The sequence below is a fragment of the Convolutriloba macropyga genome, chromosome 5, assembly GCF_964194025.1.
Source record: "Convolutriloba macropyga chromosome 5, txConMacr16.3, whole genome shotgun sequence".
Classification (NCBI taxonomy): Eukaryota; Metazoa; Xenacoelomorpha; order Acoela; family Convolutidae; genus Convolutriloba; species Convolutriloba macropyga.
The window spans coordinates 75,852,707-75,873,980 of NC_134472.1; the positions used below are offsets into that span (position 1 = coordinate 75,852,707).

The 21,274-nt window shown below is 36.2% G+C and overlaps 1 protein-coding gene across 1 annotated transcript; it reads left to right on the forward strand.

The window, feature by feature from the left end:
* The first annotated feature begins 1,048 nt into the window (after window positions 1–1,048).
* Window positions 1,049–21,274, forward strand: LOC142339661 (stress-70 protein, mitochondrial-like). The gene is made up of 12 exons (XM_075389857.1): window positions 1,049–1,197; window positions 1,288–1,610; window positions 1,682–1,806; window positions 2,443–2,623; window positions 5,891–5,994; window positions 10,215–10,366; window positions 10,695–10,904; window positions 11,685–11,912; window positions 12,233–12,428; window positions 15,195–15,409; window positions 20,432–20,575; window positions 20,943–21,274. The coding sequence occupies exons 1-12, from the start codon at window positions 1,093–1,095 to the stop codon at window positions 21,033–21,035; spliced, it is 2,076 nt and encodes a 691-aa protein (XP_075245972.1). The 5' UTR covers window positions 1,049–1,092; the 3' UTR covers window positions 21,036–21,274.

The following is a 21,274-nucleotide window of genomic DNA, read 5'->3' on the forward strand; positions in this document are numbered from 1 at the left end:
CGGAATGTAGCTTACATCGATATGTCAATGAATTTTTGCAGAATATAACAGAATAGGTAGAAATTAACAAACTAATTTTAAATAGAAGCAAAATCGAATTAATATTTTTTTTCGCTCACTAATTCTGATTTCGGATATTTTTTATATAAAATTGAACTTCTCACAACACAAAAATGTTGCAGGTACCTTGGTATTCAAATTGACATTAATTTCGGTGAGCCACTGAATAAAACTTTAAAAAATATGGCTCATTCAATAATATCACTATACCTAATAAGAGATCAAGTTCCATTCTTTTTTAAAAACACTCGTGCTTTCAGACTTATCTTTTTCGACAGTCTTTCAAAATTTATCTGCAAAAAATCAGACTCCTTAAAGACAGATTACTTGGGGTATAAAGTTGTGCTTTCTACGCAAAAGTATGACAGAGCGAGAGTTCTGCTAATACAGACAAAGATTGTTCCGGCTAAGCTAATAATAGCGAAAATGTCGCTAACCAAATTTCGTTGACATAGCCAGACCAGTAAATTCTGAAATTCTTCGCGAGTATCTGAGTTTTCATCAAAACACTCGATGAAAACAATTAAAATTAAACAGAATGTCAAAACCAACTGTGGAAAAAATTTGGTTATTCGTCAATGCGTACAAAAATGGAATAAGTTACCACAATTGCTTTGGCTGGCAAAAAATGAAAAAGATTCTTAAGTAGTAGTAGTAGTAGTAGTTCAGGCTTCTGGTCATAAATTTCTTAAGTCGCAAGGTCTTGAGAAAATCCTTAAGAAAACGTTAAATGACGTCTTGCTCCCACAGCTTATTTTTAGGCAGAAAACAAACAAAAAATTATATAATGTGATTCTTTAAGAAAATTGATTGTTGTTTATAATTGGTGCTTGAATGATTAGAAGTATTGTTTGTTTCAAGTATATCTAACGATATGGTTATTGCAAAAAATATAAAAAACGTACTTGTTGCAAAAAATATAAACCTATATATAAAGACAAATGGGTTAGTTGACCGATTTGTCTCTCCATTGAAGCCGATGTTGAAAAGTATCACTTTTGAGCATCAAAATCCTTTACGACCGCGAATCGCATGGTGAAAATCGCGCTAATTGTTGTGCTAAGTGTACTAAAACGCACATTTTCAGAGTCGATCATGGTCGTGGCGCAGCTTCTCCGAAAATCATTAACCTCACAGGTACCTGGCCTCTGTTCTTTTTAGCAACTTAGACTTCAGATTGTTACATATTTTATTGCTGCAAGTCATTATCAACGATGATTGTTACAGATGCTTTCATCTATGAAAGTACACCCAAATGTGGCAGCGGCTTCTCGCGCCATGAGCGGGAAGGTCCAGGGACACGTTGTTGGTATTGATTTGGGCACCACAAACTCCTGTGTCGCTATCATGGAAGGCAAACAGGCTAAGGTACTCGAAAATGCAGAAGGCAACCGAACCACACCTTCAGTTGTAGCCTTTTCCAAATCTGACGAGAGGCTAGTTGGAATCCCCGCCAAACGGCAGGCTGTGACCAATCCTGAAAACACATTTTATGCGACGAAACGATTAATCGGGCGTCGTTTTGATGACTCTGAGACTCAGAAAGATCTGTTAGTACAATTCTCGATGAAATTTGGTCACTGTCTTGTGATAAACACTGTTGATTTCCGCCTTGTTTCAGGAAAACTGTACCGTATAAGATTGTGAAAGCTAATAATGGAGATGCTTGGTTGGAGGCTCACGGTAAAAAATACTCACCCAGTCAGATCGGAGCGTACGTGTTAACGAAGATGAAGGAAACTGCTGGTATATTTGCCGTTCATTAAATACCTTAAGAAAGCTCAAATTAAAAGCGTTATTCAAATCAGTGCTCACTTATCCAAACTTTCAAAAAGCAAGAAGATTTTAATCGGCGGAAACTTTGACATATAATCGGCATAATCAAGAGTTTTGTAACTCCCAAAGAAGGAAATTTTTTCGTATAGCCGACCAATTTTTCGTGCAAGCTACTTTTTGGAAGTGTCTCAGCAGATCTTGCGATGCCGTTCTTGTTCTCAATCAATGACGTAGAAAAAACTAAAACAATGGAATTCAGAAAGGCAAAAATAGTTAAAAAAAAAAGAGGAAAAAAATGCTCTCAGCATTATTCCTCAATTTCAAATCATATTGATGATCACTGCGAAGACCCGTGGCATTAAATCGATTAGCAATCTTGTGATTTTTTAGTCCGGTTGGGAATGAATTGCTGGTTGCTTGGTTTAATGGCAATCTGAGGTTTCAAAAATTTTGCACAGAGCATTTTTCTAATATTCAGCTCCGTTTTTAAAATAGATCGAAGCCTTCCCTGAGCAGGAGGAAGCTTGCAACTATCACGTTTGGAAGCAGATAGTCCGATGTTCGTAATTTTGCACTCATTTCAATTGTTGTTTTATGATTGTTTAGAAAGCTATCTAGGAAGTTCAGTTAAGAATGCAGTTGTGACAGTTCCCGCCTATTTCAATGACTCCCAGCGTCAGGCCACCAAGGATGCTGGTCAGATTGCGGGTCTGGATGTACTGCGTGTGATTAATGAGCCCACAGCTGCTGCCCTGGCCTATGGACTTGAGAAAACTAGTGACAAGATGTACGTCAGTATTACGATCCCGCGTAGCCAGTCTCAATCATTTAGAATTGATTGTCTAGGCTGCATCAGAGCAGTTGTATTGAGATAAACTAAGATACAGGCGTTTTCCTAGAAGACGGCCAAAATTATTTGCAGCTATAGACAGTCTTAATGTTTGCGGAAAAGATCTTGATTTGGTTTACTTGATGGAATTGCCTATCATTTGCTCTGTGAATTTGGCACATGAAGGAAACAGTGGTATTAGCTACATCGGTTTGCGGAGAAAGAATGACGAGTGATGTCAGCTGTTTGTCATGAGCATTGATTGAAAAATATTGGATATCTGAGATTGTTTTGCTTACGAAAATAAACTCTACAACGTAATTGATCACAAATGATTTTTTTCATATTTTTTTGCACGATAGGTCTTACCGTAGTGTAAATTTTTGGAAATATTGATTTGAAAACTGTTCTGTTTAAATGCTGGAAGAAATTTTTCAGCCTATTTTTTCGTATAGTCTTGGATATTTTGGAATTAGTTTATCATGATGATACCAATTAAATGACTTGTGATTATTTCATAGTTACACTGACCTGTCAGTAATTGCCTTTTTGGTAGTCTTGAGGTTTATCTCGAAAGATTGATATTCATGTTTGCTCACGTATGATTCCTGCGATGACAGTTTTGATTGAAATCGTGGTTAGTTTTCATAGTTTATCTGACTGATCGAAAAAGAACATAGTTTATCTGACTGACCACTGATCGAAAAAGAACATATTTCTAACTAGTGTCGACGGAAATAAAAGCCTAAGAAAACTGGTTTCAGAATTTATTTGTGATGAAAATTAGTGTTTGATTCCTGATTTACTATTTCATAGTTACTCTGAGTTTGACTATTTTATTCTTGCATTCTGTTCACTCTTAACGTATACTGTTTTGGAAAATGATGAAAAGTAGTTCTTGAATCGTGATATTGATCATAGTTACCCTGACCTGGTGCCTCATTATTGATATTTTGTAGTCTGCATGGTGTCTTGAAGCCAAGTATTATTTGAATTACATGAGTTAATTAAGGATGTCTCATTACGCTGATTTTTTTTGCGTATTGTTCATAGCCTAATGAAGATCTTTTGAATTTTTATGATGAAAGTGACATTTCGTGATAAATGATCGAAAAAGAACGGATATCTGACTATAAAATTGCTCTAAACTGTAAATGAAAACAAGAAAAGTAACTCTATGAGAAAAATTAGCTGTTTACTCCTGAATATTTATTAGAATCCAAGAATCGGATTGTGTTGCTGCTCTATCTTTTCTTTTTAAGATGTGTTCCCTTAAAAAAGATGTGTTTTTTGAAGTCTTGTGGAGAAAGCTATGGACATAATTTCGGTGCAGTCACTATGCTGTCTTTAGTCTCATGAGTGCAAGGTGTGCTGGAGTTGCGGAAAAAGAATTTTCAGAAAAAATAGATTGATTTCAATTAATTGATAAAGAAATTTCAATTAATGGAGATAGAATGAACTGATAAAAATGGCAAGTATTGAGTTAATTAGCCTATTGGTATTAGTATTAGTTAAAAAGTTGAATTCAGAAGATCATACAAGTGTCTAAAAATGGCTAGGCGGCATAATTTGGTCATGAGGAAGACAATTTTTGTTGTTTTGCTCCCCCCACTTTGTTGCTCTTTTGCCACTTTCCCAGTCTAGCCGCCCACCGCAGTTGTTTAAGGGTTTTTCCTGGGACGTTTGGGTGTTGTGTTTAATTCGTCTAGTCCTGAGACTTAAATCTGGCGTAGAATATGAATTGTATTGGGACGCTGTCTTTAAAGATCTGTTCGCGCATTCTGATAATTTTTGTTTTAGAGTGGTGATTTTGATGACACCGAAGCAGGAAGTGGAACGAAAAAGCGAGCCGTTTTGTGGCATAAAATTTTATCACTCTAAAGTAGAGTGAGGAAACGATGTTTGAACAAAAGTTGGCTCTCTCGTTTAAGGTTTTTTGTTTTTAATCACGTGTCATTTCGAATTGTTCCGTCAACTCTAGATTTTTTGCATAAAAATGGTCAATTATAGTTCAGGACTTTTCATACTATGGTCTTTAAAAAAATAGTTTCAACGTTTGATTAACTTAACCTTTTTTTTTACATAAGTCACGACTTTTACGGTTGATATCTGACCTACCTCACTCAACTGAATTGAGTTTAGAATTCTTTCGAAAAATTTGAGAATTATATTGAATTACGGTCAAGGTCAAAAAAGCAAAATCAACAAAAGAAACGGGGTAAACCGATAAAGCCGGTGATTAAGTCTTAATGCATTAGGTTATCAGGGTTCTCAATAGCGATTTCTAGCTAGAATTATTCTTAGTAGTCGAAATAAGTATAGTTGTTTGGCTGAAATTGCACACCACGGCAAATTAGATTGTTTTGTTTCAATCAATATATGCGTCGGGGGGGGGGGGGGGGGGGGGGGGGAGGGTCAACAGCGGCTGTTTTTAACATAGCACGTTCTGAAATAAGTACATTGTTCTTTCTAAATTTTCGGTTTGAATTTTGAGTTGCGTTATTAGCAACTTTTTGCTTAATTTGGGTTTGTTTCGTTTTGAAATTCACAGTGTTCATTTTCTGCCTTGAGACTGTTTGGCTTTTGGGGGCTAACGTTTTCTCGTGTCCATCTGTTTCCTTTGCTTTGTTGGGTACTTTCTGAAATAAACAATGACACGAGTAAACATAGTAAGTTCATGAAACTTTGGAGGGTTCTTCATTTTCTCGAATCTTTGCGGTTTGTTTTTCTGCTTCGAAATGTTGGATAGAAATCACAGGGTATTCTTCGCTGGTTTTTGCTGCGTGTTGTGTTTTGCTTTAGAGATAACAAAAGTTTTGAACACTTTTTTTCTCTATTGTTTTGTTAATTTCGCTCCTGCATTGACTTCTCTTGATAACAAGGCCATCGAATTTTGCCATATTGTCTCTTAAGGCCATAGGAAATGATGAACAATACTCCTTGAATCGTGATATTGATCATATTAACACTGATTACTTTATTGTGTACTCGGTTAGCTTATCGGATAGTGGAGATAAATATTGTCGTCGGTTTAAGCAAACAAAATTGCGTTAATTGGCGTGTCGAGTGATTAACTGCAGATGAGTTTGCATTTTCAAGTGTTGTCTGAATAATATGAGCTGATGGTAGGTATGAAAACAAAATACGCCTTGTCAATAGGGAAAAGGCAGACGGTTAGAATTCTGCTGCTGCCCAAATTGTAAAAAGCTACTTTGCTTGTTTCAGAATCGCAGTGTTTGACCTTGGAGGAGGCACTTTTGACATCTCCATCCTTGAGATCCAGAAGGGAGTGTTTGAGGTCAAATCCACCAATGGAGACACTCATCTGGGTAATTCATCGCCAATATTATTATTAATATTATTATTAATTGCTCAATTAACAATTATTTAACAATTATTTGGGCACCGTTAGTCTTTTTAATGCCGTTTTCTGACACTTTTGATTTTGTCCTGAAAAACAGAAGGTAAAGCCCGCAGTGCAATAATTCCATAAGTCCCTATGCAGTTTTTGGACCCCCCCCCCCCCCCCCCCCAGTACGTTATACACCCTTAGTTACAGAGCACGTGCCATTACATAGTAAATCATTATGTAGAAATATGGCACGTGCGTCGGGGTAGGCATTGTGTAGAAATAATATGCACCCACTATGGGTGGGGCACAAACGGAAAAGATCCCAGTTTCTTTAGAGTTTTAATAGTCTCTTAAGGAACGTTTTGACCAATATTACTGAACAGGATTGCATTAATGGTTTCATGGGCAATTCTGAATGTGTACTCCCTCCCCTCACTCTTCATTATCTTGATGTAATATGTTTATTTAAATGAGGATTTAGAGTTTACGGATGGACAAACTGTTGATTAATGAAGTTCTGGTAGAATTTTGAGAAGTTCGACAGACAATGAAACTTGCAACTCTGTCAATTATCTGAGCGTTGTGAATTTTTTTTAAAAATATTTAATCTATTTTCCTGACCTATCAATCATTGTGAAAATGGAAATTTTATATGTTTGAGAAATACTGGTTTCTTGCCTTCTGGAATTTATTGATTGCTTTAATAAAAATGTTCATGCAAGTTTTTGGGTTATGCTGTTATTTGATGTCTGTTATTTGCTGTTATTTGGGTCATCTGTTGTCAGAGATTCGATCTCGCGAAATATATATTTCGTTCCTAAACTTACACCCCAATGTTGTCTCTAAAAAGCCAACAATGAAATAGACGAATCAGATTTATCTACTGCCCATCTGAAACTGAATTTTGTGTCTAAATAAACTTAAGGAATCTGATCAAGTAACAGTAACTGAAATCCTTTGGTTTTCTGAGAGCTACCTCAGACACACGTACCAATGGCTTAGAGCTTGAATATTTTAGGCGTCTTGGAACTCAACAGTATCATGTAATTCGTTTTCGTCATTCAGAAACTTGAAAGCAATCGTAATTGATAAAGCTTGATTGGCATCAAAATTTTGGAAGTTTAATCGAATTTTGATTTTTCGAAGCATATTTTGTTGAAATCTTCTTTTAGCTACGTATTTTCCCTAATGCATATGCCAAGTTCTGTCTTAGAGCACTTTGTTTACTTTGTCTTGTGTTTTAAGAATTTTTCTGGTCATATTTGTGATTCCATGTTAGGGTCAATTCAGGGTGGCAAGTGTTTTTTGAGCCGCAGTGCAGTTTTGATGATACCGATGATTTAATATTCCAATCATGATCGTATCCCTAAATATCATAGACCTTTTGCAGTCGTTGTTTATTAATAGCCGCGAAGTGATAGCTGAGGTTATTATTCGCCTTCTCTTGGTTTTTTTTGCGTCGTCAAGATTTTTGTTACGATCATATGACGTCACAATCACTTCAAATCTGTTTTTTGTTCATTCGTCATGCATTTTCAACTGAATTGCATGTGCGACGTCATTTTTCACTCTAAGTGGAAAGTGTTTTTTGTTCATTCGCGTGAAGAAGTTTTTGGCCACACGTGACTTACCTCACTCTCAAATATGACTTCCTCACTTTGAAATTGACTTTTCTTTACTATAATTCAAAGAGATAAGGTCAAATGAGTGCGTGTCACTCTAAATGAAGGATATTTGAGGGCATCTATTAGAAGTAGCAATAAGTTGAACAAATTCTTAATCAAAATATGTCAAAAAGAAACAGACCCAAAAAACCGTTTTTAACCATTATGACATATTTTGATTAAGAATTTGTTCAACTTATTGCTACTTCTAATAGATGCCCTCAAATATCCTTCATTTAGAGTGAGACGCACTCATTTGACCTTATCTCTTTGAATTATAGTAAAGAAAAGTCAATTTCAAAGTGAGGAAGTCATATTTGAGAGTGAGGTAAGTCACGTGTGACCAAAAACTTCTTCACGCGAATGAACAAAAAACACTTTCCACTTAGAGTGAAAAATGACGTCGCACATGCAATTCAGTTGAAAATGCATGACGAATGAACAAAAAACAGATTTGAAGTGATTGTGACGTCATATGATCGTAACAAAAATCTTGACGACGCAAAAAAAACCAAGAGAAGGCGAATAATAACCTCAGCTATCGCTTCGCGGCTATTAATAAACAACGACTGCAAAAGGTCTATGATATTTAGGGATAAGATCATGATTGGAATATTAAATCATCGGTATCATCAAAACTGCACTGCGGCTCAAAAAACACTTTTGAGACTGGAGATCTTCGAAGCTATTGCGGCTGGCTATTTTCTGGCAATCTGCCAGCTATGTTGGTTAATTTTTTCTTCTTTTTTGTTGCGATATCTGATAACGAACCTATAGTCAAATAGCGACTATATCAGTGTCTTCTAACCCTTGGTTGTGGGGCTGTGCGTGACCTCCTTTTTACTTCCTTCGTTATTAGTTTATTAGTCAATCATGTGATAAAGACTGCATGTCTTAACGCATTCAAGAACATGATTTAAGGATTCACCTATTAAATCTTAAATTGAGAATATGCTCTTATTTAAAATGAATTGAAGTCACCCGAACTTATTGATTATAAGCTCTATTACTTGAATCATATTTGTGTTTGAAATTAAGGAGCTTGAAATCAAAAATTTTCCTCAAGTACTTTTTATCTTCGGTATCAGTAATTTTTTGAACTGAATGTGTCAACAACAGTATTTGGCGGCTTTGTCAGGCAATCGTCAACCATTTTGGCCATATTCTTCGATAATTTGAAGAGTTTTGAAACGCGAAATGACGGAAGTCTTGTGAAATTGATTAAAAAATGAAGAGTAGTTAATTGCGCTCAAAACTAGTTTTAGAAATTATTAGGGTCCTAGTTGTTTTAAACGCATTTTGTTACTGTTGTTCGACTAATTTTTAGTCTGAAATTTGACTTTTTGTCCTCTGAACAGGAGTAACTGAAAAAGCCCGAGGCAATTAAGTCTCTGCACAGTTTGCCGAAGCGTCAACAGTATCTAGATGTGCGGGTCAACCAAAATTCTCAGGCGTAGAAAAATTTGATGTGTAGGAAAATTTTGTGTGATTTGCACGCCACTCTCCGAATTTTTAACCACCCGAAATTTTGCTAGGTACAACTAAAGTGCAACCCATCGACAGTCTTTAAGGCCGTTTTCTCATTAACTGAAGTCGGTTTTGTCTTAATATGATGGCTTCAAAAATGTTTGGGTCTCATATGATAGTTGGTTTTTGTGGCTGTCCAATATGATTAGTTTGATGATGATGCCTATTGATTGATTCCTGATTGTTTCATAGTTACACTGAGAAAGTTGATTGCAGTGTCTTTAATTGCTCTCGAACGAGGTTTCAGCCAATTATTGTAAACGTATTTGTCTTATGCAAAATTGTTGGGTGACCGTTCTTATGCTTTATTGAATCTATTCTGTTTCGTTCCCCAGAGTTTTTTACGCCCCCAGTTACAAAGTATGTGTTGTTATATAGCACATTACTGTGTAAAAATTAGCACGTGCGCTTGGGGGCGTAAAAGATATAAGCTCACTGAGCTGGAGGGCCAAAACAGAATAGATCCCTTTTCTAGAATATTCTTCGACTTCTAAAGTCACATTTCACACTCGATTTCTTCATTTTTGAGTGATTTAAGTTGCACTCTTTCTGAAATAATGTTTGTTGTTAATATAAAGGCGATTGTGAACGAACAAGAAGCAACTCAAGCGTAGCTGAGTGCTTAAGATGTTGGACGAGAGTCCCGGAGGTCCGGTGTTCGAACCCCTGTTGGTGGGAGGCTTTTGCACCCATAGAATAATTCCCAGAAATATCCCCCTAAATGAAATTGCCCCCGCTTGTTCAAGAGTAATTCATCCGACGTTATTCGATTTATATTTGTTATGCGTAATTGACTGCAATTTGTTTTGGACTATTGAGGCTTTTTCAGCCGGTTTCAGTTTTGTCTATGCTGAGTTTCTACTATTGAAATCATGATTTGTTCATAGTTACTCTGAGACAGTTCATTGGCCTTTCAAATTCAGGGAACTGCAGAAAAGTAAAATAATGATCTGTAGTTGCAATCTTAAGTTGTAAGTATTAACGGTTTTTTTTCTTATGTGTGCAGGTGGTGAGGACTTTGATAATGCTCTGTTGAACTATCTGATCGATGCGTTCAAGAAGGACCAAGGTATTGATCTGAAGAAGGACAATATGGCCCTACAGAGACTGAGGGAAGCGGCCGAGGCTGCCAAAGTCGAGCTCTCCTCATCTATGCAGGTTAGTGCAATCGAATTTCAATATTCGAAGTTCTGTAATATATTGGTTATAATTGATCGAAAAGTATGCACTCTGACTTAACGAATGATCGGAAGAGAAACATCTTTCTTGAACCTACACAGTACCTACCTTGAACTTTCTTCCTCCTTTTGGAATATCACGCATCTATATTGTATATTTCTTGACATAAACAACTCTCAAATTCAAAGCTTTCCGTGTTGAAACGACTAATGGCGACCAGATTAAGATAAATTTTGGGCCTTGTGTCAGATGTTATTTGATGACCAAAAATGTATTTTTTTCCGACTTCATTCCGTTTTTGTTCCAGACAGATATCAACCTGCCGTATATTACAATGGACGCCTCTGGACCCAAACACATGAACATGAAACTGACGAGAGCTCAGTTTGAGAGCATCGTGGAGCCTCTAGTGAAGAGGACTATTGAGCCATGTAAGAAGGCTCTCAAGGATGCAGATGTGACGAAAAGCGAAGTTGGAGAAGTCATTCTAGTCGGGGGAATGTCCAGGATGCCAAAGGTAAGTGGCTAAACGTTTTATTGCTCCGACATTTCTTTCGAAATGGTAGAATGTGTCTTCAGAAATGGGAAGAGGTTGAAGCAAAGCATTCTGTGCCTGTGCTACACACAAAGGGATGCGACATCTCTAATTTTATCCTGTGTGAAAAGAGTTGCTGGTGTGTAGCACATTGGTCAGATTTAATGAGTTAACCCTAAGGAAAAGAGTCGGTCTCTTTCTTTAAACTGAGACCAAAATTTTAAAAGTAGCGAAAGTATCCGACAATTATATTCTGGTTTGGCTTGTTCAATTTATTGAAAGCGTGAGGTGCTGTTTAATTGCTCTCGAATAAATTTTTTAGCAATTATATTAGTCCTGTCGGTCTTTCTTTTATGCGATTTTTCGTCTGACCCATTTGACTTTTCGTCCTCAAAACGGGATAAACAGGTAGCGCCCAGCCCCATTACACCCCTGCACATCGTTCAAGTCGTAAGGGACCCGTGCAGCCGATGACCCCCACGCCGTTGCCCTCCCCATTGATGCCCCCCATCATCCCCCCCCCCCCCCGATGCACCCCTCCGCTGCGCTCACCTCACGCTACTTCAATTAAACTGAAGCGAGCCTCTACTGACAGCCAACCGCTTGCCGGTCGTATGAGAGCAGTTCTCCCAGTTCATAGAGAATCTTCATTCTATATAAATATGAATTTAATGTGGATTTATTTCTAATGACAAAAATCGCCGAAATGATTTTATCGGACCTAACCGGATATGCAAAAAATAATGTCTTCTGTGTTGTTAGGTTCAATCAGTCGTAGCTGACATCTTTGGTCGACAGCCGAGCAAGTCTGTCAATCCAGACGAAGCTGTGGCAGTCGGTGCCGCAATCCAGGGTGGAGTACTGGCTGGTGACGTCACAGATGTCCTCCTTCTAGATGTGACTCCACTTTCGCTCGGAATTGAAACCCTTGGAGGTGTCTTCACAAGACTTATCAACAGGAACACAACTATTCCCACGAAGAAGTCTCAGGTACTTCGCGATTGACATTACGATGATTAAATACCGTGTTTGTCTGGAAACTGGCAAATAATTAACTGACAGTTTAACTAAAACTTTAAAATAATAAAGTAATGACTTTAGAAATGCTAGTTTAGCTAAAAATACTTCAACTAAGCGTTTTTTGTGCGGACACCTAATAAAATCCATCATCAGACAGCAGAGTGATTACCTTTCAAGAAATATGACTAAAGAAAGACTCGAAGATTTGGCGATGAATCGTTTCTCAACATATGTAAGGATGAAAATATGTTGCATTTCGGTAACTGACGTAACTTGTCTGTTCTGCGCAGGTCTTCTCAACGGCGGCTGACTTCCAGACCACCGTGGAGATCAAAGTGTTCCAAGGAGAGAGGGAGATGGCAGCCAGTAATCAGCTGCTGGGGTCGTTCCAGCTGGTAGGCATCCCTCCTCTGCCCAGAGGACAGCCGCAGATTGAAGTCACTTTTGATATTGATGCCAATGGCATTGTCAATGTCCACGCCAAAGGCTAGTTCGCTTTCATTTCATCGATATATCCCCAATTTTCATACCCCCACCCACCCAATGAGGCTAGCTTCCTTAAGCTTAAACTACCTAATATCAAAGGCAACCCCTGGTCAGTCGTTTGAAAGCAATTCGGTCGAACTTTGTCGGTTATGTTTAACTTGTTTAAAAAGTACCTATGTGTATTTTTTAGAACCAAGAAAGCAATAAAATTTGGAGGGAAAATCTTAAAGGAATTCTAATGAAGAGCTGGAGGGTATCAGATTTGATGTTGCATTTACATTTATTATTTGTTTCCGACTGAATTTTGAAGCGTTGGGGTAGTGTCGTTTTTTTTTGCAAAACTCTTGCTTGACCATTTTGGCTTTCCGAATAAGTTTTACATCATTGACTTCTTAATTGCTCTCGGACGAAGTTTGAAGCAGTTATTGCAAACGTGCGTGTCTCTTTATGCAAAATTTTCGCTGGGCCGTTTTTGCACTTTTGTTCTGGTACATTCTCTGCTTTCAAGTAACTTTTTTACGTTTGAGTTTTTAAGTTTTGCTTTATCTCAATTACTTTCCTTCGGAAATGAAGTTTGCTGCTAAAATAAGATATATTGTAAGTGAGTGAGTATATAGCTGTTGTGGCATATAGGTTAAGATGCTAGACTGCTATCCTCGAGGTAGGAGGTGCGAACACCAGATTGGTCGGTATTTGTTTTTAAAGCCATCAAAAATTTCTAAGCCTGACCCTCAAAATTAGATCCCCGCTTGTTGTTTGAGAGCAATTTATCCGATGTTAGCTGGTTTATGTTTGATAATCGCAAAGCGGTAGCTGGGGATATCATTGGCCTTCTAATGGCTTTTTATTTCGGCGTCAAGTTTATCACGTCGCAATTTCTTCAAATCTGCTTTTTTTCGTTTGTTCATGCAATTTCAACTGAATAGTAACGTCATTTTGCACTTTTATTGGAGAAGTTTGTGTTCGTTCATTCACGTGATTAAGTTTTTGGTCACACTTGACTTACCTCACTCTCAAAAATGACTTCCTCACTTTGAAATTGACTTCGTTAATTTAATTCAGAGATGAGGTCAAGTGAGTGCGTACCACTCTAATTGAAGGTTTTTTATGAGCAACTAATAGAAGCAGGAATAACTAAACAGATTATTATTCAAAATGTAGTTCCCCACTTTTCCCGCCTTTGTAATTTTCCGCCAAATCGCCTTTTTTGCAAATCAAAAACTAACCAATTTTTTGGAAATTCAACGTAGCCGTCTGGAAGAAAAACGTAGAGCTAAGAATTTCTGCATGTTCTGATTTGGCAACTATTTTGAATTTTTTAATGATTAATGATTATTTTCATGATCATGATTGTAATGGCTTTTTTGAAGCCGTAGACTAGTGATTTGTAAAACGAATTTTCCCGTATTTTCGCCGTTTATTCGTAAGTTTTTTAAACCAATTTTTCCTCAGGAACCATGTCTTCAAAATTACTCATGGTGGAAAAATTTTGGGCTCATTGCATTGTTTTAGAAGTTCATTGGGACATTCATTTATTCTTTTTTTTTCAGAACACAAAAAGTTTTACCGTGGGCAAACGTTTTACCGGCCGGTTCGGAGTTTTTCCACCTATTCTTTTTATAGTTGTAAGCTGAGCGGAGCTATATTGCGGTGCTCTTGGTTTTTTACAATTCAAAGAATTTGAATTGTATTGGGACGCTGTCTTTTAAGATCTGTTCACACATATTTATGATTTTTGAAGTCAAATTGGAGTAGTGATTTTGGTCACGCCGAAACAGGAAGTGAGCGAAAAAAGCGAGTGGTTTTTTGGCGTGAAATTTTTTCCTCTAATTTTAAAGTGGAGTGAGAAAACGCTCTTTGAACAAAAGTTCGATTTCTCGCTATGGGTTTTTTGTTCACATGCGGCAATCTTACTTTTATTTTTACTGTTTTTCAATTTTTTGGATTGGATGTTTTTCTAAATTGTTTTCCCAATCCATTCATAGTCCGTTCTAGGTCGACATTTTTGTTTAGTCAATGAAAATTCTTTGAATTGTACGTCAGGACTTGTCCTGCTATGTTTTTTTTGTTTCGTCGTCTAACGCTCTTTTTCGTTTTACATTTGTTCACACAGCAAAGCTGAAAATGTAAAATTTTCTGAATGACTTCTTCCTCTCACTAACGGCGTTTGCGCGCGTGACGTCATTTCTCACTCTTTAGCAAAAGTTTTTTGCGTGATTAGTTTTTGATCACAAGTGACTTACCTCACTCAATAAAATGACTTTTGCACTTAAAAACTCAAGTTTAATTTGAATTTGTTAAAGGTCAAAGGAACTCATATGTGCAGCAAAGGTCCCTAATAGGAGGCTTCTGCGGGATGAGTTTTAGCAAGCTTTATTAATTTATCGCTGAATGTTTTTTACCTAGCTTTTTGAGCGGCCTCGTTTTTTTTTCAATTTAGGTCTGTCTCTGTTTCCATCTCTAGTGTACGGCACGCAGGTATATTCTTTCGCAGCTATTCCGGCAATCTGCCGGCTATGTTATCAAGCTGTGCTAAATTTAAATCTGACTTTGTTATAGCTGCTATAACAATTAAAATAGCGGTTTTATGTTACTGTTGATTAGCTCTACGGAAATGAAAAATGATTTTATATGAATTGTATAATGTTACTACTGATATTCGAAATTTAAGAGGACAGTTACTCTTGTTGGGGCGAGAAATGGTCGGTAATGTAAGCAAACAGCTGTTGTAAAATATGCCCAGAGATTTTTAGTTGTTTTGTTCAGACAAGGGAACTGGCCGTGAGCAGCAGATAGTGATCCAGTCATCAGGAGGTCTGAGTAAGGACCAGATTGAACAGATGGTGGCCAATGCAGAGCAGCACGCAGAGGAGGACAAGAGGAACCGAGAGAGAATCGAAGAAGTTAATCTAACAGAGTCACAGGTCCACGATATTGAGAGCAAACTAGACGAATTTAAAGACCAACTCGACTCATCAGAGGTATCAATCAATTAATAAGTGTTCTCTAGTGGAAAGTTTCTTGATAATCTCAACTCGAACGGTTACCTGTAGCCTTTGTCCTGATTCTGACTCCTCCGTTTCGTTGTCATCAAACTGATCTTTTCTGGCGCTGCATTCCCGTTGCATTCTATGGTTAGAGTTTAGAATGTGTACCAGTTGCGTCTAGATGGTACATCCTATCGATCCCAGAAAATCTTAACATCCAGAACAGGCCGTTCAATGCCCTCTCACTGGGAACGATTTTCAATCTCTTTAGATATGACTGACTTAAATGTTTCATCATTTATTAGACGTATATGTTCGCGAGACTGTCTTTTTTAATAGCCGCGAAGTGATAGCTGAGGCTATTATTGGCCTTCTCTTGGTTTTTTACGACTCGAAGTATTGTTTTTCTATCGGCCTTTTTTTTACAGGAAGTAGTTTTGTTCACGCGGCAGTTTGACGTAAAAGCGGAAGTGAGAAAAGCTCACGGTTAACAGATTTTTGCTAGGCGAGAGAAGTTTTTCGATCATGCGCTGCGTTCAGTGAATGACTTGTTGACTTTGAAAAATGTTCTTGAGAGAACGGTGCATATAGATGACTGTTTTTAGCCGGTTTTTTTGTCCATTTGGCTTATTTTTTATACTTTGGTTTTCGTAGAAATTGATTTTGATTGATGCTGCATTAATAAATAACTGCATTAAATTGATACCACAAAGTTTTACAGAGCCTAATAATACTTTTCAAGTGTAAAATGGGCTCTTGTTTCCCAATTTCAGGCTAACTTTTGGATTTTTGTCATTTATTTCTTCCTTTTGGATCTTTGAACGGACTTTTTTTTTCTGAAATATCAATGTATATGGCAACGTTCGATTGGCAGTTCGTGCGTTGAAAAACTATTTTGGACGTGACTTTTTTTTATCAAACTGTACACATACTTATCCGTTTTTAGCATTTTTGTCCAGTTTTTTAAGATATTGTTTTCCTGTTTTTTCTTAGTAGAAAAAGTCATTCGGTGCACAACCATTGGTTTAATTTCATTTTTTTGATAACTGATTTGTTTTTTGACGTCTAATCTTTGAAATTCAAGGGAGGTTTGTTTCTTAATTACAATTTCAATATATTTTTTATATATACTTTAAATTTTTCGACAATTTTTTGCAAAGTATCTTAGTTTAGCGAATCTGTATTACGTTTTGTCACTTTTTCAACACAAGCGTGGCTGTGTAATGTTCTTGAGCCGTGATTGCTAAATAAATATATATACTTAATTTTGGATCGATAAATTTTTGGAGTGTATTTAATACAGATGTAAAAGTCAATGCTGCATGTGAAAACTGTCTAGGTCAAACGGCTTAAATAATCGCAAAGCAGAGAAGACAGAGAGAAAGAGGTTTTTTGTTCATTTTGCTGAAAACCATTGTACTTCCAAGTAGGTCTGAAAAAAGATTTGCTAAGCGAACAAAATTTTTTGATCACGTGCGGCTTTTTCAAAGCAGTTTTTTAGTTTTACTTCCAGTTTTTCAATCAAAAAGGTTTCGCACAATTATCTAAACTAGTAGTAGTGTGTTAACAATTTGAAGCAATTAACCATCTGAAGCGTCTTTTTAGCCCTCTGAGGCAAATATTACACATTTAGATTCAATCTTCATCGAATTTTATTAACCATTTTGCCTATATTAATCTATTCTGTAACATTTGCAAAGTTGTGTGGTTGAAACTAGTTGTCCTAGCAGTTTTGGGGTTCCGTCATTATGGTTAATAGTTGTTTTTAATTTTGAGGAAAATTCAAAGTTTCTGTCGATTTTTGTATGTTTTTATGGTTTTGACTTTATTCTGACGTTACGCTTCCTGCTGTAATTTTTCTCAGTCAATTCGAAGTTGATAGTTTTTTAGGTGTTCCTACTATGAATTGACACTTGAAATCTAGTCATGGCATTTTTTTCAAACAAATTAAATAACCTTTTTTCATATATTTTGTACTTCAGTTTCCAACAGTCGATTGGTTTTTCTCTCCAACTTTTTCGTTTTGGATGAGTGACTGATCTGGTAGAAAAAATTGTTTGAAGAATTATGAATGGCAAAAGTCTTGGAAGCTAAACAGGGCGGGCACATTTCACTTTATTACTTCTAATTATTTTGTTTTGCTCTGATTATATTTTCATTGTTATTACTTCTCATTTTTGATTGATTGGGTGACTGATGTATGAGAGATTATAATTAAACTTTTTTTCAAATTAATGGTTTGGAAGTGCATTTAGCGTTTAATGAGAATTTTTAGATGATTTTACTTTACGGTTTAGTCCGTCATCTTTCCCTTTCGAGGTTCTGTTTATGAACTCATTTTATTGGGTTGTCTGTCAGTTTTTATTATTTTATTGCAAACTATCTGTGTAACAGGTTCCCTTAACAATTTGGTTTTCAGGAGTTGCCACTAAAAATTATATCAGATTTTGGATGAGTTTTTGGATACTTTCCATGTTTTTCCCGTTGTGTGGAAAGTCTTAGTATAATTATGTAGAATATGCATTAGGTCAGCGAGTATGGTCACTTTTTACTTCGAGGCGTTTCCGGAATTCTTGCTGCTATGTTTTTTGACATCACAATCACTTTTGATCTGCTTGTTGTTCATTCTTTTATACAATTTCCGCTGAATTGCATGCGTGACGTCATTTTTCGCTCTTAATGGAGCTAGTTTTTTGTTCATTCACTTGATTGTTTTTGTTCACATGTGACTTGCCTCACTCTCAAAAATGATTTTCATTCTGAAGTTGACGTTTCTTTAATTTGAAGAGATATGGTCAAGTGAATGTATATCACTCTAATTGAAGGTTATTTTAGAGCAGCTAATAGAAACAGCAATAGGTTATACAGATTTTTAATCGAAATTTAATAATAACTTGTTATGACCATTTTTTGAGCTAATTGTTTTGGTACTACAAATACAAACATGCAAAATGATACTAATTTTTGCAATTTTTTTCAAGTTTTTTGAAAGTTTGTCTTTTTTCGAGTTTTTCCATCTTCAGGGGCCAGGAAATGTCCTTTTTTGTTTGAAAATTGAGCACTGCATGGTTTTTAGTGATAAATGATTGGTTTTCAACATTTTGATGTCTCGAAATTTGTCGTTTTTTTATATAAAATTTGCAATTTTTCCAAGGTTTCCTAAAGTTTTTGTCAATTTTTGATATTTGTCCATTCTCAAGTGCCAGAAAACCTATTCCACAGTATGATAAAAAGTTACTGCATGGTTGTTGGCTTCAATGGATTTGTTATCAACAATTTAGCTGTTCGAATTTTAGAATTCTTTGATAAAATTTGCAATTTTTTCAAGATTTTGCAAAACATTTGTCTTATATTCAGTTTTTCTTGCCTCAGTAGCCGGCTAACCTCATCCAGGGTTTGATAATATGTTATTAGATAGCTGCTTGGGGGCAAGTGAACGGTTTTCAACATTTTAATGGAACGAATTACTATTTTTTGAAATTTGAGATTTCTAAAAATTATTGCCTACTGACTGATCTTTGAGCCAATGAATTTTTTAATGCTTGGAATTGGGTTAATGGATAGCCTCTAGAGACACAGAAATCATTCTGTAGATATTGTTATCACAATTTTCAGCAAAAATTTTATTAAATTTTGCAATTGATTTCATTTTTAAATTTTTCGGTCATTTTTGAGTTAACCGATCTTCAAGCGGCAATGAATTTTTTCAGGTCATGCAGATATAATACTGGACTGATTTCAAAAACAAAAAATGGTATTGAACATATTATTGAAACAAGTATTTTTTAAGGAATGAATTTTTGCCTGAGGGAAAAAAGCTTCAAGAGTTTTAGTAATGAGTATTTTTTTGTTTAGTTTGTTTGATTGTTTTAGTTTCTCAATTTATTGAGATGATTTTGTTTGTGTTTTGACTGGCTTTGTTCAATTAATCTTCTGATCAGATAGAGTACTTTTAAGTTTTTCTTTCAGTTCTTTGAATTGTATTTCAGCACTTGTCCTGCTATGTTTTTACAATTCAAAGAATTTGAATTGTATTGGGGCGCTGTCTTTTTTATTTTTTTTAAAGATCTGTTCACACATTTTCATGATTTTTGAAGTCAAATTGGAGTAGTGATTTTGGTCACGCCGAAACAGGAAATGGAGAGAAAAAGCGAATGGTTTTGCGGCGTGAAATTTTTCGCTCTAATTTTAAAGTAGAGTGAGAATACGGTGTTTGAACAAAAATTCGCTTTATCGGTAGTGGGTTTTTGTTCACATGCGGCAATTTCACTTTGATTTTTACTGTTTTTTCGATTTTTTGGATCGGATTTTTTTCTAAATGGTTTTTCCAATCCATTCATAGTCCGTTCTAGGTCTAGTTTTCTGTTTAGTCAATGAAAATTCTTTGAATTGTACGTCAGGACTTGTCCTGCTATGTTTTTTACTTCGTCGAACAAAAAATGTTTCGCTTTACATCATTTTGCCGCATTTTCAACATTTTGCGTGAAATCTTTTTGACTTCTCTAGGCTAGTTTTTCTCTTCTCTCATTCTGCTAAAAGTGATTTTGAACATCAGTTGCTCAGCAAAGCAATTCAAAATGATCAGAGTCAGTATAAAAAATTGAAATCAGGAATAGAAACGGGATAAACCCATAAAGCCCAATTTTAGATGCCCGCTATTTGAACGTCGTTCCTATAAGTCTTAGTTACCATCTCTAGTGCTTATTGGTATTGATAGTAGCCCCTGTAGCCACTCTCTAAGAAACAGAAGTATGTTCAACTACGAAGTGACATCAAAATAAATCGGACTTAAAAAATGTTTTTGTACAAAATTTTTTTTTCAATAACTTCTATGCTTTCAATCCATTCATGCTTATTGGAATCAACGGTGGCTATTTTCCGGCAATCTGCCGGGTATGTTTACTTTTTTGAGACTGCAGATCTACGAAGCTATTGCGGCTATTTTCTGGCAATCTGCCAGCTTTGTTTTGGTCATTTTTGTACCTGAATATTAGAACATGTGGTATTGTTGTGTAGCTGCAGAAACTGAAGGATGAGATTGAGGAAGTTAGGAAGTTTTTGGCCAATAAGGACGAGGAGACCGCGGAGACTATCAGAGAGAGGAGGAACACTCTCCAGCAGAACAGCATGTCTCTATTTGAGAAGGCATACAAGGCCAAGGTCAGTCAAATTTTCTTATCTTAAATTCCGGTCATTCCTTTGACATAAGGCCTTATGTATAATATTACCTAATTCTATTATTTGTGGGGACCAAGAATATTTTCGTTTAACAAAAAAATACTTGACTCTGATTAGCTATGCTTGTAAGCTCTCTCCTTGGCAATCCGAAAAACTGTTTGCTCAAATTGGATCTCATAGCAAAACCTTCAATTGTGAAAAATGAATGCGTGAGTCATGAAATCGGGCAATACTAAAAGGAGTATAAAAGTATCTGGTTCTAATGCTTAACGCTTCGGGTAAAGTTGAAGTAAAATGTATTACAGAATCCCAACTAAACCTAGAGTTGTTCATTTTTTTTTTGGTTTAGATGGCCCAGAACGAGTCCTCGAATACTTCTTCTGATTCTTCAGACTCATCAACAACATCAGAGGATGATGAAAAGAAATCAAATCAGTCCTGATCAACACCTTGTTCACGAATGTTTAACCTCCTTTGTTTTTCACCAAAAACTATAACTAGCCTGGTTATGATAACCTTCTTAAGAATTTGATGAGTATTTTCTACCTCATCTGATATATGAGATATGTTCTTCTTTGTATTGGCTGCACGTGATGATGATATGTTCTCGCATTGTTGAGAGAAGTTGATTGCTGAGAGAGATTATCGGATATGAATTGAATTCATGCATTTTGGACGCAA

Excerpts from the sequence above, each read along its gene's own strand:
- LOC142339661 (XM_075389857.1), top strand. The coding sequence starts at position 1,093 with ATGGTGAAAATCGCGCTAATTGTTGTGCTAAGTGTACTAAAACGCACA. Across the intron at positions 1,611-1,681 it reads TCTGAGACTCAGAAAGATCT|GAAAACTGTACCGTATAAGA; the intron begins GTTAGTACAATT and ends GCCTTGTTTCAG. Across the intron at positions 11,913-12,232 it reads TTCCCACGAAGAAGTCTCAG|GTCTTCTCAACGGCGGCTGA; the intron begins GTACTTCGCGAT and ends TGTTCTGCGCAG.